Source organism: Hippocampus bargibanti, linkage group LG06, assembly GCF_051943395.1.
Source record: "Hippocampus bargibanti isolate YZ-2025 linkage group LG06, ASM5194339v1, whole genome shotgun sequence".
Taxonomy (NCBI): Eukaryota; Metazoa; Chordata; class Actinopteri; order Syngnathiformes; family Syngnathidae; genus Hippocampus; species Hippocampus bargibanti.
This window is the reverse complement of record NC_142739.1, coordinates 1,944,146-1,962,498: the sequence shown is the minus strand read 5'-3', so window position 1 is coordinate 1,962,498 and position 18,353 is coordinate 1,944,146. Positions and strand designations below refer to the sequence as shown.

General features: G+C 40.8%; 1 protein-coding gene across 1 annotated transcript in view; it reads left to right on the top strand.

Moving 5' to 3' along the window:
* The first annotated feature begins 3,457 nt into the window (after positions 1–3,457).
* zfpm2a (zinc finger protein, FOG family member 2a) overlaps positions 3,458–18,353 on the top strand; it is a 125,891-nt gene continuing 110,995 nt past the window's right edge. The window contains exon 1 of the mRNA XM_088999689.1: positions 3,458–3,637. Coding sequence (XP_088855815.1) covers positions 3,598–3,637 — 40 coding nt within the window. The 5' untranslated portion in view covers positions 3,458–3,597. The remainder of the gene's footprint in view (positions 3,638–18,353) is intronic.

Here is an 18,353-nt window from a genome sequence, read left to right as displayed (position 1 = left end):
GTATTTACCAGCATCCTATATGAACATTTAATGACGTATAGTAATAACAGACCTGATATTTGGAAAGAAACAGTGGCTTTGTTCGTGAGACAGTGATGTCGAGAATAAAGTCTCTTGGAAAGAAGTGCCATTGAGGCCTCCAGGCCTGCGGGTGGTTCAGCAGCTAAGCCAGCAGAGTGGGCACTCTCTCAGACATCTGTTTGCTTGCTGCTGCAGGAGCTGCCGGATGGATGAGCTCAAGCGCGACCTGCATTAGGACAACGGTAACTGTAATTTACTCATAGAATAACTATTTAAAACTGTCAATCACATTGAAGTAATCTTCTGTCAGAAAGGTTATTTCAAGAGACGACGAGACAGGTGGCGCAAGCCTTCATGCGCCTGTGTGCATGGAAAACACACATGCACACGTATGCACACACTCACTCCTTTGGAGACAAACCAATCCCCAACAGCCGGAGGGTGTCACCGCAGCAGGCAAAATCATAACACTGCTGTCCAACTTTAGCTGCTGAGGTGGGTCTTTAAGAGTGGACTTCCTGTCCAAGGGATGGCTGTCACTCCCAGCGCCAGCGGACATGTGTGAGCTCCTCAAAACTATTTGTCACGCACGGCCAACACTGTGATATACATGCTGTACATGCAGCGCAGCTACTCTTTTGCATGTGGTCTGAAAGGGAGCATGCAGCTATAAGTATGTCATGTCATACGTATTTCATCCGGCAAACTAATACGGTGTTGCCGCTTTAATCTTGTCAATTGTTGCTTTTTGTGAAGTTGTTGAAATATTAATAGAAAGCAAAGATATAAACTACTCTTTGTAATTTGATCTATGTCATGTAACAGCTGTGTGGAGAGGGCATTTTCATTATCAATCCAAGAAACAATTTCAGGTGTATTTTTTCCCAGCTTCATAAACATTAAGTGTGCAAAGAATCACCTGTGTCTATGATCCAGTATTTCTTGTACACTACGGACAGTAATTTAACAAATTCTGATATCATTATCAAATATTTTTTTCATTTGCCATCATGCTATATATCGTGACAGAATAGGAGTCTGAAATTAAATTACAAAGTGGTGACAGGTTTTCTTCTTTTATCTTAGCCATTTACATGAACATTATTTTTGTGCTTACCTCTACAGACGGTATTATTTTTGTCTCGTTGAGAAAATACTGAAAACATTGATTAACTTCATTGAAGCCACAAACTTAAACATTCTGGATATGGCGATATTAAGGTTAGAGTTGAACGATACAGTAATTTAAGCCAAAAATATAACAAGTTGCCTCGCACCAAAGCTTTTGCTCTGTGTTCTTTGCTCAACCAACTGTGTTTTTCACTTGCATGCATTGTAAACCCACAATGGAGGAAATTAATATAGCGGCCATAATTGTGAAATCTGTCACTTGTGAAGTAAATAATCATATTACTGCAGTGATACGAAACTTTGTCAATACATATGAACATGTCCCACGTAAACAGCCGTGGTTGAGCCAATGATACACTTGTCAAATACTGAGCACGATGCTGCCACTAACAACACACATCTGCACTGCCGTTGAACAGCAGCCCCCAAATGTCATTGGGCGGTTGTAATCGAATGATTGAGCACATCAAATCAACCTTTCCCCTAAAAATCTGATGATGTGGCAACACTGCAGTGTAACATCCCAACAGCATGCAGTGCTGTATACCTTAACCTATTAATACGATCAACCTTGTGTCAGTGATTTCCCCCGCGATGGAAACAGTGTTATGTTAATTATCGCAACCATCTGTGTTGAGCAGTGAGGTCCAAAAAAAACAAAGCCTTCTTGCTGCAGTAGATTTGTACCTGTCAATCATGCACCGCTTCAAAAAAGTCACAGAGGCTCAGGAACAGCAGAGAACAATCAGGCTCCAGTCACAGGATTTTGAAACGCCGTTAAATTAATCTTCAATTGGCAATTTAGCTCCCCCTCATGCAAAAAAAAAAACCCATTTGCTTCGTCCAAATAGTATTATTGATTTGGATGAGTATGAAAATGATCAGTAGAAAATGTGTTATTTGTGGGTCTGTTGACATTTCAATATTTCAGGAAATGTTTCAAAGATTGTGTTTTTCTTTGTGTAGTTAAAATACGTACCTGTTATTTTGTAAGATCATCATAAAAAAAATTCAATGATCCTGTCAATCACATATAACTAGATCGACAAGTCAATTGATAATTATCCTTTTAAATACATTTTTAATGTCAATGCATGCATTGTGCACCCTTCGCCAGTGAACAACTCTTATGATTTTGACAGCAATCATTTACTGTTTACGACTGCCACGGCCATTTGGCTCATGATGTGGCATATGAAATGAAAGAATTAAAGAAAGCTTTTACTTGCGACTGGTGCCACGAGAGGATAGAGGAGGAGCACAGGATGAGAAGGCTTGCAAAGCAGATGCTCTTATGGAGGTGAACCACCACTGACCGTCTGTCGCATGAATTATTCCGTAGTTTTAGATTCCATTCCAAAGTTGCAGAATTGGGTTATGAGATAATTTCACAGGCCAATTGCTTGTCTTCTTTTGCAGTCCAACAGGCTAATTGAAAAGAGTGATTTCCAGTTTGGGTAACTATTCAGAACATGCCCCCCCCCCCCCCCACTTGTTAAATCTCAGAATATTGAAGGGATTTTTTTCACTCCCTCGTATTTTTAAAAATACTTTTTATTGACAGATGTGTCTATCACTGATAGCGCCACTTTTTTGACGATTAATTACCGGTACATTAAAAAAATATATAATTAAAATGTGGGCTTAAACAAAGTGTATTATGTTTGGGAACAAATGACCAACATATAACAAAAATATGATTTGTAATTTTGTGGTCTCCACAGGACAGCATTTTTTGTTCATTTATTATTTTCTTCATTTATTATTTGGGGTGGGCTGTCAACAAATGCCCTTTGTGTGATCAACTCGTAAAACAATTAAAACATGGGTTTGCAGTTGTGACTGGTTGATAGAAACAATCCATATTTGCTGACATGATGATGGTGATCATGATGATGCTGATGATGATGTTGATGGTAATTATTATTATTATTATTATTACGCATTCCAGTGATAAAGACAAATTTGTTTTTTTTAATATCCTATTCACCAAGAGTTTCTACTAACAAACTGTCAGTTGGAATCAGGGAAAGTTCACTACGGTCGCCGATGAGGAACCAACGTAATCTTCAAACAAAAGCGCCAAACGCCTTCACTTTCACAGTCAGAGCACGCGGATTGCGCCGAACCTCACTCACCTCATTATTGAAAGCAAGAGGGAGAGAGAGAGAAAGAGAAAGAGAGAGAGAGAGCGAGAGCGCGTTTGAGAGTCAGAGAGAAAGAGAAAATAGAGAGAGGCAAATCCTGAGCCAAGGAGGACAGAAAGATAAAGCGAACGCAGACGTAACGATTGACGTAAAAAAAAAGAAGAATATCGCCGCTTTTTTTTCTTTTGCCCTCCTCAGATACCTCTTGAAAAAAAGAGGTGAAAATTGCTTGGATGACCCAAAATCTATCGCTCTGTCAACATTACACCTGGATTCACTGAGCGGCCACGCAGCAGGCATGTCCCGAAGGAAGCAGAGCAATCCTCGGCAGATCAAACGTAAGTGAATTTGTTTTCTGGATGTGTCCAGCCTGTTCAATATTGTTGGCGCTACGAATCAGCACCAACGCAACAATTCGCGTAAAAGTGGACGTGCTCAGTTTGCACTTAATTGTGTCTGTTCTAAAGAGGTGAGTTCCGGTCCAAATCTTGTGGTGCAGCCCGTGGCTCAAAAGTTTTACCAAAGATAGAAATTGTCTGCGTACAGCTCGTTTGCTATGGGCGATGTCTTGGTACTTTATTTTGTTTAGTTTCCATGCGCAAGAATGTACCCCGTGTCATTGCATCGGTTCAGTGTGTGCATCCTCATTTGGGTCCCCTACATGAAATTGTTATACATGTACTTACTACAAAATTGCTAGAGTGGTTTCAAATATGTGAGAAAGTTGCTGTTAAATGTTACTGTGATATGCTTTAATTGTCACCCCCCCCCCCTCTCTCTCTCTCTCTCTCTCTCTCTCTCTCTCTCTCTCTCTCTCTCTCTCTCTCTCTCTCTCTCTCTCTCTCTCTCCCCCCACACACGCACGCACTTACGTACATATACACATTGTTATCCTCATGTGCAAGTGTGTGTACCTAACTCAATAGACACAGATTTTACTGGAGAGTTTTGTTTTGAATGAATGTTGTTTGACAACAATGGTATCAGATACATATCTCCAGTCACATATTTTGATTATTTTTTTCATTCAGGAAAACAGTACTTGGTTAAAGTTTTGACACTTTTGCACTCTGCATAGTTGACATATTTTAAGTGTATTGGAGAGATACATTATAACACATTTCTTCAATTCAGTTTTTGCATGTGTGTGTCGAGGCACAAATCTCAGAACCACATTTTTAAATTACTGTTATTCTTTTTATAAATGTATTGTTGATCAAGTTAAATTTGAGTATTTCAGCTGTCACTCTCACATACTGGCGCATCAGCATTGTTCAATCTTAAATAGAACTGACGTGTGTGTTCAATAAGGATTTTGAGTGTTGGTGTTTCTATCGCCCCGCTGCAGGAGGTTAACATCCTTTAATTTGAGGTCACAATAGCAAATTTCCACCCATAATAATTTGTCTTGAACATGCTAAACTTTGATTCTTCACCATTACAATGATTTCGAACGAGGGACTAAAGACGCAAATGAGAGCAAAAAGATAAAACACTTGTTTCAATAGCGCGTGTGTTAGCATTTGTTTGCATACGTGCTGCACGCACAAATTGAAGATATTAAATTGCTTTTTTATTACTTTTGTACCCCAAAATTGACCCTCAAAGGACTGTATGCCATTTTGTCTCTTATTAAGTTCTATTTTTTTTTATTTATTTTTAATTAGGCCTTGATTTAGATTTGTATATTTCAACAGAAATGATAATTTGGCAGCACTTGGAAGACACATATATTTATATTTATATTGTATCGGACTATATTTCCTATTCATTTTTTTTACTCATTGTAACTTTTTCCTGTTACCAAGAAATCATTCACTTTTTTGTATGTTCACTCTCAATTCTGTCAGATCATAAGAGAAAAAGATTAAGTATGGGAAATATATATTTATTGATTGATGTATTGATTCATTGTTTTTTTTTTTTTGCCACCTGAATATACCTGTAGCTAAGCCATCATGTAACACATAAAACAAACTGTAAAACACAACCACGTGTGTGACATAATGGACCTGTTTGTCTTTGAACCAGTCCTATTGCAGCATCTAAATGTTGTCAAACGAAAGAAGCCGAACATTTGTATTGCAGCATTGTGACCCGGCCGTGTGTGAATTAATATGTCATGTGTAAGATCATGTTCACGTGCAGCGGGTGTGCGGCTGTATAATCAAGCTCTAGTTGCCACCAGAAAGGTCATGAAAAGCCTAGATCCTCTCTCCTACCTCGGGAACTCTGGGGAAAAGCCACTGCATAGAAAGTCAGCGTAGACAGTCATTCTAAAGGACAAAAAGGTTGTTGGGCGCAGTGCCCCCACCTCCTCCTGCATACATTGGACTGTTATCTAAAATTGTGATTTATGCAGTATTTTAATATTTTGCTTATTCTTCCCCCTTGGGTGCTCTCCGAGCGGTGATAAAAAGGCAATGCTGAAAGAGCACCATTAATTTGCTCCGATGACTGGAGCGATAAGGGCAGATAATGGGAAAGATAAGCAGAGAAGATATACCATCAGAAACCCGATTATTACCATTAAAATTCCAGCCTAGTAATCTGCAGCTGCCTGATAATTCCTTCTCCGTTTCCACCACTTTGGATGATAAGGCAAAAAATAGTCACTCAGTACTCTTGATTAGGCTGCCTGGATATCCCGATAATACAGTGATAAATTATGTATTTCCCGTCTTGTTTTTTTCTGTGTAGTGTGATACACACACACACACACACACACACACACACACACACACACACACACACACACACACACACAGAGGCATACACATTCACACACGCATGTGTGTGCGTGTATGTGTGTGTGTGTGTATATATATATATATACACACATACATGCGTACGTATGTATGTATGTATGTATGTATGTATGTATGTATGTATGTATGTATGTATGTATGTATTCCTTTTTGGGAACGATTTAACCCACCCCTTTTCCAAAAGAGCGAAACCCACACACCTTTATTGTAATAGGAGTTTGATAGAAGGAGGAGATAGTGGCGGAGGTGTTTTGTGTGGGAGCACATATCAATGTTATCAGCAAATCTCCCTGGCCCAGCTGCTTGCCTCTGTTGTTTTTAGCCTTATCACCCCGTGCCAATATGCCAATAAATTGCCCGGGTCGGTGGGTTTGGACAGGAGTGATGAAAATATCGCAGATGCTCTCCGTATTGCGATTAACTGTAATATTATGTGCGACTGCCACCAAATTCTGTGTATGCTCTCTTGTCACCCCCCAACCGTTTGCTCTTTCTCACCCTCCCTTCTTCCAGCGGCTGCTGATGTCCATAACTCTATTGTAACCGAGAGGAGAACATTTTGATGCTTAATAGGAAGGAAAGATATGAACAGGCTGAATTGAAACCAGGCCCCTTGGAGTAATTTTTCTGCTAAATTGCCCCCCAAAGTTTCACGGCAGAAAGCGGAATCTGGATGATGTAGGGGGTATGCCTCCACTTGTGTTTATGGGAACATATTGAAGCAGCCCTCTGAGGCCATGTTCAGACATCTAATGTCAAATGTGCTTATTAAACTGACTTACTGCTTTAGCCTTAACTGCTTTCATCTTTATATGGACCACCTGAGAATTTCCGCAGATTCTCTTCTGTCTGTGAACTTCACATTATCCAATCAGAATGAAGTAGCAAGCTGTACTGTTGTCATCAGTGCTCTTCAATTACAGTAGGACTGCACCTACATTTACTAGACCTGAACACCATGGCATACTTTCATTCTGTTTGTGATAGTGATCTCACATCACACAAAAAAGATAATCAACTGCAACCATCGACCATTTTCTGGTATATTTCTATTTTAGATATACGTATTAAATTTCTGCATCATTTGTTCAAGTTGGAAAAGATTCATAATACAGTAAAGTTTCGTTATATCGATATTCATGGGAGTCCGAAAAAATATCGATATAACCGGGACTATCGATATATCCGACCCTGTTTGCATGTAATTTTCTCCGTGCGTGCATAGAAATAGTATCGATATAACCGGGACTATCGATATATCCGATATCGATATAACGAGATTTTACTGTAATTGTGTCCATTACAAACAATATTTGAAGTGAACTTTTTAATTTAGATTGTTGCAATTTGTGGATTATCAATTATCTTTGAAATTCTGTACATTTTTTTTGGAATAGCTTATCCATCCATCCATCCAACCATTTTCCGTACCGCTTATTCGTAATCAGGGTTGCTGGCACGAGGCAGGGGACACCCTGACACACAAAGACGTACAACAGTCACACTCACACTCAAAGCAAGGGACAATTTGGAGTGTTCAATCTGCCTGCCATGCATGTTTTTGGAAAGTGGGAGGAAACCGGAGGACCCGGAGAAAACCCACGCCGACCCGGGGAGAACACGCAAACTCCAGACAGGGACGCGAACCGGCAACCTCTGCACTGGGATGCCGGTGTGCTAACCACTCGACGACCGGGCCGCCCAGAATACCTTATCCGGTATTTTACAAACCCAATGTAGTTCCTGTAGATTGAAGCAAAAACTAATAATTAAACATGCAAACTTTCATGTTTACTTTTTATTCTTGAAACAATATTCTTTGCTGTTAATCTGCCCAGCCTTTTTATATGGCCACTTACGGAACGGCAGAAAACGGTTATCACGTGAGGTGACATATCTATCTTTGAGGGGCATTTATCAGAGGCAGATTACAGTCGTAAAGGATAAGAGAAGTGTTTACCGAATTGTCTGCCAACATCCTATGTGTAGTGTGTGTGTGTGTGTGTGTGTGTGTGTGTGTGTGTGCATGTGCGTATGTGTGTGCGCACCCATTCTTGTGTGTACGTTAGCACACGTACGATACATCACAACAAGAATGTGCCCGTGTGTGTTCTAGCAAGACTGGAGCTTGAAGTGGTGTTCAAGTATTTATTTGGTGAAACTTGAAGGATGACTATGTTCTTCCACAACTTAGTGCAGTGTTCTTGTTGGTATTGCTGTACATCGCATTCGTGTATCGTGCTGCCTCTCGCCTTTACACACAAGCATTGGCAACTCTGACATGCTTTGGGGGTGGGAAGTAAAAACATGTCTGGGTTTCTGTCTCAGTGTATGTTTTGACACTATATAGGTGACAGTACTTTATCTCTTCTTGATTTCTTTCTGAAACAGAATGGTTTCTGAATCACAACTTTCTCGCTAACATCTATTCCCCAACAATAGCAGCCTGTGTTGTTTCCTTTTCTCATTATCCACATATGCATTATATGCATTGCTGATATATAAAATCAATAAAACGATGCATCATATTTTTCCACTTGAAGCACTATAGCTGTTATCCGCAGCGATATATTTTAAAGATGAGCAGCAGTGCAGCTGTTGTTTTGTTTGTTAAAATGCGCCACTGTGTATCAGCTCAGATGGGGCTTGTGCTCGGGGGGGGGGGGGCATGGAATGCCAGTGCCTAAAAAGTTGTCTTCGATGGCCCTGTAGCCTGCAAATTCTAGACAGTGATATGATATGTGGGCAGGGTTGCAACCAAGGTGTAGGTCACTTCCTCACAACGTTTCCTCTTTATCATCCTCTTTCCTGGATTCTTCTGCGATGATAATAACTGCTTGCCGCGGGCAGTTACTGTATAAGTTTTATTTTGGTCCCCTTGTGATCGTAGTTTAAAGGAAAATACGTTTTTAATTTAGCATATTTTAGTTGACTTAATATTTTGCCTGGATGTTTAATAGAATGTCTTTGTTTAATGACCTGGCTGTTTACCTCTCTATGCATACATATCAAGAAACCCTACTGAGCCTCTAGGTAAAAATGACTTTCAGCCTGCTTTAAGTTAATAGCCTTGGTTGGCTCTTGCTTGTAGGGATCAATATTGGTAATAATTAATCAGCATTATCAAGCACGGGATCTAGTTCTATTTATTGTTATATCGGGAAAATATCAATAAAGAAGTGGACTCCCTGATTGTCATGGCAACTTCATCTCTAAGGTCAAAGAGAGTTTATCTTATCTTGCTAGCGAAAGTGGCAAACTGCTTCGGAATCTAGTTTAGACTCAAAGATCATTGATTTAGGCTTTCTTTTACCCCCATCGTGTTGTTTCAGGACAGGGGGTGTGGCTGGAGAAGGGGTTGGGGGGGAAGCAGCAGTCTAATCACAACAGAGATGTAAGATTTAAATATTGATGTCCAAAGGCCATTACAAGCAAAGAGGGCCTCAGGTCTTGTTGTTCAAGTACGTCCTTTTAAGACCCAGACAAAGCTTTGATTATCAGAGGTGTCACTGTGGAGTGTCTGTATAGCTGACTGTGCGACTGCAGGGAAGATCACTTTCCTGCAAACGCAGAATATTAAAAGGCCCTACTCACCTTCCTACTTTGTCTAACTGATTTTTGTTGTGGTTTATATGGTCCATTTTGGTATGGTTAGAAAAAAAAATGTCGGAATGTTTTTTTGGAACAGATGCTAAATAGAAAAGGTATAACTAGAACCCCCCACCCCAGGAAAAAGCAGGTTTCACTCTTTTTTTAACAAGTTTGCTTCCAAACTATTCAGATGGATGTACATTTTGACTGGAAGGTTCTATAAGCATATACCCAACAAATAAGCCAATACCTAATTATACGTGTCTATCTATAGGCCATCTACAAATTTGTGTTGACATTCCTGTGTGTGCAACGTAGAGCGTGTGTGAGTGTGTGTGTGTATGATAAATAAATAAATGAAAAAATATATATATAGCTGTCTGTTTCCATCATAGGCACACTTCATTTGAGCTATTTAGGTAAAATGGCAGGCTCGGGTTTTTGGATGGAGCTCATCATGCTGCAGAATGTTCCTGAGGGTTGGAGAAGGGGCAATGCCTGTTTTTTTTTCATCTTCTTGCCTCCGGGACACAATTGCCTCATTTAACATTCTCTAGCCCAGCCAAGAGAGGAAAACGTGAGGCTGGGAAGAGAGGCTGCCACACATCATGAATTCTTCTTTCATTTAACCAGCACTGTTCCTTTCACCTTGGTTATGCACATAGATTAGGAATGAGGTCATTGCACAATTAAGGGGTTGAGGCGTATTGCATTTGTTTTAATGCCCTCAAATGTTTTTCAGGTTCTCTATTGTTAACAGTGTATGCAAAATGGGTGTTTTAGATTTGCATATAACGACAGCTTGTTTATGTCAGGAAATAAAGTATTCCACCTTGCACTTTATTTAAAAAGAATTTTACTCTGTATGTCTCATAAGCTAATTTTTTTCATTGATTGATTCCAATTTATCATAGCACAATTTCAGATATGATGTTTTTGTTTTGACTGATATTTGACAGTTGAGAAGGAAAATAACGCCTGAAAAAAAGATAACTCTGTTATTAAGTATTGTCACAACGGACTTTAATCAGCAGAAATGCATTCATGTCCAAACTGTCATGGAGGGGATCATTTGGTGAACAGCATTTCCAAAAAAGGGTCGTAGCTTGCACGTCATAGAGTGACACCCTAATAGCTGTTGGGGCCAAATCTGTAGCTTGGCAGGAATTACTGGGGCTGTATATTTTTTCTTGTGTTGTGGGGGGGTGGGGGGGTGGGGGGGGGTTTAAAAGCTCATTGCAGAACTTTACATTTGGATGAAATGTGCCAGGCTCTGAGGATAGTTAAGGCATAGGTGGCAACAGAGGATTAAGGCAACAAGCCTTTCAGTTCAATTTGTACATCAGCATTTTCTGCCAGACGAATGGCATGAAACACATGATATGGGTTCACTGGAAAATAGCTAATGACAAGGCTTTGTAAATAGATAAACAATTTATGTCAAATATGCTTAAAATATGAGACAAACTTCAAAACGTGTTAATACTTTCAAAAAGCTGTGTTTTGATTTCCGCCATTTCAAAGCTACTAAAGCTGTTGACTGCGCAGCTTACACCTCATGCGATCGGGGCTGCATCGTTCTGCATGTGATTAGCAGAAAGTGTTGAAACAAAATTGTCGTACCCTACTCTGAATCGATACTGGTTGATAACTATTGAATATATTTTCTTTGACTTACATAGATCAACTAAGACGGTGTGAGTGCGACAAAAGAAGTGACAAGACATAAGGTCTGCCTCTTATCATCTCAAAGCATGAATTACTCAGTGACTGAGGGAGTGAACAGCCAGGGAGAAAATCAGTCGCTATTATTTCAGAATTAGCCTATTTTATTTGTGCATTTCAGAGAATGCTTATCTAGTAATTACTGAAAACTGTTGACACCGAGCAAGTGTAAGCCAGCTAAGATGGCGTTTTAGTTTTACGGTATCAGAATGGACTTTTATCTGCGCTTCACGCATTCCTGAAAACCAAGGATAATAGGCTCAAGTTTGCGATTTCCAGAATGACAGCAGATACTGAAAAGCTACAATCATTACTATGGCGCTCCATCCAAGAAGTGGCTGTGAATCTCTGAGACATACATTTGGCCATAATCATTTTTTAAGCTCCAGAAACAGGGTCAGATGATAAGCTTGAGAAAAACAGGAGCAAAAAAAAAAAAAGCCTTCTCTGATAGACGAGAAAATCTGATTGATTGATGTCCGCCAGCTTTGCCACCATCACAAGCCAGTTGACAGTTAGTTTGGGATCAGATGATTTCACTCTTAAGATTGGGATTGAGGGGAAGCTAGGCAAATATGAAGGACACAAAGGTCAATGGCTTCTCTCCTCTCTATATCTATCTCGCTGGCAATAGCTGCTTTTGACAAACTGTAATATGTTGCCAAGCTTTGTGGCAACAGGACACATGGTCATAGTTTGTACAGTAATATCCCATTGCAGTAATCTCACAGAGAATGATTGAAAGCGCTGGAGGAATCTGGTCCCGACATAGACCCCTTGACATCATCAGTCGCAGTCGACTGGCAGATGTCTCTTGACTTGTTTGAACTGAATTTTCCCAGGGGACGGAGTAAGTTAAACAACAGATTTGACTTCAAGCGATCTGTTATTGTAAGCTGAATCGAGTAAGACAGCACCCCCATATTATGTGTTCGTGGAGCAAAAGGGGCCAGAGAGTGTGTGTGTGTGTGTGGGGGGGGGGTGCTCTGGGGTTGGGATCTTCATGGAGTAATGTTCTGTGGTTCTGCAGAAAGAGCGGCATTGAATTAGGACATACGATATTTGGCTTCATATTGTAAATAAACACACGTAGTTTGTGGTTGTCTCTGTTCCCTTTGGTCTTCTGTATCTGTTTCCATCATTTTTGTGTAGCATTTTAGCGGAGCCTTATGTGCCCACTAGGTTACCTTTCTATTTCATAGAAAGGGCTGACCCCCGTGAAGTCCATGGTCATAAGTGATACATCCATTAGATTTACCGAGCTGCCTTCCACACCAAGGTCTCCCTTGGAATGAAGGGGTTGTGCTGATCAAATTCAACAAACACAAATCTTCTTTTAATTAATTTTCCTTGTGCAAAATGTAGCCTCCATTCAGAGGCATTAGCCAAACAATAAAAATCCTAATCTTCCCATCCAAATGGAAGTGGACATCGTTTATGTGACGAGACAACAACTCTTTGTTTGTTTGAAGTGGTTGATATGACAGTTTTCTTGTCAAAGACTCAGGGTGGGTTTGTAATGAGCATAATTATCTCTTATATGTTTTCAACTAATGATGTCCATTAAATGCTTGAGGCTTCATTGAGAGACTGTCTCGCTGTAGGTTGGCTTTGGCTCTTAATAAAGCATGTTACATTACACTGTGCGCAACTAATGAACTTCTTTCATCAAAGATTCTTATCATAGAGTGCCTCTAAGGGGAAAACCCAATAGACTTCAGCCTTTTGTTACAGTTGGATTAGAACAATCTCATAGTTCTCATTTATCTCTCAAATTTTCTCTACATGTGATAGTGACCCAATTGGCTTCATGTCCAGGATGGCGCCCTAATCTTGACCGCTGCGCGCTTCATGTAAAACATCTCATTTTGCAGCTCAGCCTGTCTTATCGTTACACAATTCACTGAACTCTCTGTCATTTTCTTTGTGGCAATTTATTTAAATTCCCTCATGTTTACATATTTCCTGTCTGCTTTCATTCATAGTGACCGCCTTTCAGAAGTTCAAAGACTCATCTTCTCAGACTTTTGGTAACTCTACCGATACGAAGTCACAGTGGGAATGGGAATGAGCGAAAAGCTACTTTGTGGGAGTGTTAGTATTCTTGATGGCCATCACTGCACCCAGCCGTTATCCTGAGCTAACCTTGATACACAAGGCAGATTTAAGCACTCTCAGTTTGCACATCAGCAGGTACAGAGATCATCCTTGAAAACATGCAGGCTTGTCTGTCCAGCGCTAAAGCTTTCAGTCGTGTATGCGGCTTGGCTCCTGTGGCTGCTTTGGTCTTTGTCCATCACCTATCAGCATATCAACAGTGTCTCTGAAGCCTGCTTGTATAATGCACCATTTATGGCTTTGTGGATGGAGATGGTGGTTGGACGGTGGAATAGCTCCAGGCCTTTCCCTGAGTGAGTGGATTAACGGCGGCCTGCTTTAGTGCACTCTGCCATGGTGTGAAATCGGCCTCGCTTCGGCGCTGGTGCCGCGGCTGCCTCTCTTCCTTTTTTCTTTCTATCTCCTCTCCCTGTTTCCTCACCTCCACGCAAAGCCTCTCACTGCCATCTGTGAAATGTGGAAATTCTGTGTCTAAGTTGAGTTCAGATCCCATCCTCACCACCAAGCTGAAGCCAGGAAGCAAATGGCGAGCCAGTCGGCAAAGGGGGGTGTAGAAGAGAAGGTGGGAGGGAGAGCAAGAGATGAAGCAGGGGAGGGGAGTCCCATGAGCTCACTGATGTTGTGCCGTGCGTGCAGGAACCCTGCCTGTTCTCCGCGGGCGAGTTGGAGGCGGATCCAGGCCTGGGTCCTGGCCGAGAGACCCCCCCCCCCCGTGTGTATATGTCGAGGCGGTGGCACAGCTCCCCTGAGCCCCTGCCCAGTCCTTTGAAGATAAGATGGTGATACAGGTTTCCTTTCGGTACGTTGCTAACTGATGGTCTTTGTGTGACATGCCTCTCTGCACTGGAGCTTGCAGCTAAAAGTCTTTACTGAAATGAATTGGCTGTATGGCCTCAGGTCAAATGAGATAATGAAAGTGCATGTTCATTGATTGCTGATAGTGCTCTGCATATTTGCTTCTGCATGTACTTTAGCTCAACGAGACTTGTGAAATGTAGGCTTGCAAAAAAAAAAAAAAGAATGACAATGCTGTTCATCGTACACAGCAGAGGCAGTAAGTAAATTTGGATCAGTGCTCGTATCTACTTTGGGCATTTGATAGAATTTCATATGTGGATTGCTTCTTTTTGCAAGACATCACTTTTACGTTGTGGTCTAATTTTTCTCATTCCAATCAACTTCCTTTTGTCAATTTTTCAGTGACACGTCTCTCAATAAAACCTTTAGATTCATTTTTTTTTTTCGCAAACGACACATCACTCATTGTGGCAGCTCCGTGTGTATCGCGAAAAATAGTTTGTATGCCAAGGTAAATTTTTCATAAATTTGACATACGTAAACCGAAAAGTTCGTAAGCCAAGGGGTTCGTAATCCGAGATATCACTGTACATATACAGTAAAGTCTCGTTATATCGATACTCAAGGGAGTCCGAAAAAATATCGATATAACCGGGACTATCGATATATCCTGTTTGCATGTAATTTTCTCCGTGCGTGCATAGAAAAGTATCGATATAACCGGGACTATCGATATATCCGATATCGATATAACGAGACTTTACTGTATTCTCAAATTCTCAAATTTCTGCTTCTTTGCAACATCCTCTTTTCAGCCATCAAAATCATCAGACTGCTTTGGAAATGATGAATCTCTCTCCTTTTTTTCTATTCTTCTTGGCTTTGGGGTTAAGATGAAGGCATGATATCTTTTGATTGCGCTGCAACCACACATCATCTATCCACATGTGAATCTCCGTGGCTCATAGGGGATGGGACGTTGATTGCTTTTTGATACCCCTCCAACATGGATGAGGTCCTGCATACATCAGTTAATTAGTATGTACTTACAGTGTGTGTGGCAGACCCAACAGACCCCACACTTCTCAGCAGCCACTCAGTCCAAATCCTCTAACCACTCTCACTGAAGGCCTTATCGAATGCTTGACAAGAAAAGCTCTACAATTCAGAGCACAGCAGGGTTAATAGTGTGTGTGTGTGTGTGTGTGTGTGTGTGTGTGCGTGTGTGTGTGTGTGTGTGTGTGCGTGTGTGTGTGTGTGTGTGTGTGTGTGTGTGTGTGTGTGTGTGTGTGTGTGTGTGTGTGTGTGTGTGCATTGTTTTGGTGCATTGAAAAACTACAAAACTGTTTTCAACGAAGTTGTGCGGCAGCGCTCTGACTGCACTCACCTTGTTGCTCTCCTACCCACCTTATTCAGTTACACAAGTACAGGATCAAGCCAGTGAATGTGCTATTTAGACTATATTTCATGATGCCAGCACAGTTTGTTTCCAGAACAATTCAGTTCAACATTCTGGTCGTCATTCAGATGACTTCATCATGGAGTTAATGTTGGCCGTTTTGCAAGGAGCTTTAAATGGATGGTGCAGCAGTAGGCAAGTTGCAGCAGCTAATTAGACCATACAAATGACTGAGTAGCATAATTCTGTGGTCCTCGGTGATAATGTGAGTGTAAAGTATCACATTAGGAGCACCAGTACTGGCAGCTTGGATTGTGGGGCTTCAAAATAAGTCACGTTAGTTACCTTGATTTTGCAAACATGTTGGCAAAGCCAATACATGCACTGAACTGTGGAAGCTCCTGAAGAATCTCAATTTATTTCATAAACCTATCAGGTTCCAGTCCCATGGCGAGTGAGAAACAAGACATGTGATCTGCTCCTTAGAATAAAGCGGACAGTGTTGCAGCAGAGTAGACATCTAACTGCTTTTTCTCCCCGGTAATCTTGAGTTGGATCTTCACTCCAATAAGGTGTTTCGTTTTCTTTTTTTTCTCAGCACAAGTCAGATCTGAGCAGGAACACTCCACTCCATGTGTCTGTGGTCATACTTTATTGAATATCATTTCAGATAAGCACTATAATCCTTTGGAGGAGAAGTGTTGTATATTGACCTGCTCAATGCTGGCAATGCAGTGCATGTCTGAAATGGTAAATACTGATTTGTGTCACTGCTTAAATCTTGTAGCAAAAATATTGATACCAGTCCTTTTTGTTGTCAGTCAACATTGACCCTAAGTGTTTAAAGTATCACTCTCATAGATGAATATTAATGAATTTGTCTCACACACTGCAAATGAAAATGTACCAAGACACATCACTCATTCCTTATTTAGTCATCTTATGTGGTAGAGTATTTGTTGATTTATTTTTCCCTTAACAACTGAACAATCGAACCTACTGTATACCTGAAAAATTGGGGGGGATTACGACATCTTTACTGTCATTTAATTACATTAGGATTGATTTTTCTTTGTTGCTTCTGTATATTTGCATCTTTTTTATTTTTTTGTGCTCCTTCATTGATTGTGATAAAATATCAAATGCTTAACACGCTACAGTATTGCTCCATAGCTGTTTCATGATATACTCAGTCCAGCTTTTGATTTCCCATTGTTTTACCATTAGCATTTAGCTGTCATACTTAAATGTAAATGTAATAGTGTTTGTTTATAAATGCACACTGTTTAATGTTCTTAGTTTTAGGTTTGGTTTAACTGCAAAATGAAATAAACACTGTTATTTTCTCGCCAACGCCAACTGGCAGTAGAGCTAGCCAATGTGCCAAGCTAATGCTGTCACGGTTTGCAAGGTGGTGATGGCAGATGTGGATCCCAAAAAGCAGGCAGGAGGGAACAGCAGGTTGTGTTTGAGAAATTGTATTAAAATAAAGTCAACAGGAACAAAACCTAAAACATCAGTCATTCAAACAGAAAAAAATACAAAGTATCAAGTAAAGACCAAGAGTAAAAGTCTGCCAAGATTAAACAAACACATGCACAACATACAATGCATACACAGTGCATACAATTGCATACAACAGCATTCAACATGCATACAAAGCATACAACAGCATTCAACAATGACCCGACAGCGAATGGTCGTGCCGGGAGTCCTTTTGAGTGTCACTGATTGTAACGACCAGCACCTGCGAGGCAGCAGGCAAGGCTGACAGCGCTATCCATTGGTCGCCAATCCGAACGTGGCAGTCCGCCAAGGCTCGGGACGAACAGCACCTGTGCAGGTGCAGGCAGGGCCGACAGCGCCACCCGTTGGTCGCCAACCAGATCATGACAAATGCTTGTTCTGAAAGCAAGTTGAATCACCGTTACCAGATAGTGCTCATGTTTCAGGTTTTGGACTTGCAAGTCAAAACAAAACTTGGTCAGCACCACTCTAAATCAATTTTCTATGCACTTGTCCGTAGATGAAAAGCAACGCACGCACGCACACGCAAACACATGCACACACACACACACACACACACACACACACACACGCACGCACACGCACGCACACACACACACACACACGCAAACACACACCACACACAAACACGCACAGGTGAAAAGCAGGGTACACGCAGTCCTCGTCATCAGACAATCACAGGGCACAAAAAAATAACATCTCACACGTACATTCACACATTGCCGAAATATTTTGCGAAACATGCATGTTTGTGGAATGTGGAAGGAAGTCTTAGTACAAAGAAAAAACAAAGCACATTGACAATATGAAAATTCCGCACTCGAAGGCTGACTTTTGAACCCCAAATTGTAAGTTACGTATACGTATACAATTGCAATCAAATCAAAACGCCTGGTCCATCCAGCAAAAATTAGGTCTCTCAGGTCAACACCACACTGTTACAACCTTATTACTCTTCTGGGTTTCTTACATTTGAGAGCAAAACTCTCTGCTTCCTTATGGTTCATTTCATCAGGATTTCCTTTATCTTGACCAACCAGGCACATGACCCTCACTGTACTAACTGTAGTTATTTTAGAGCTTGAAACAGAACAGGGGTAAGTTCTTCCACTTAAGTCTGGGTCATTA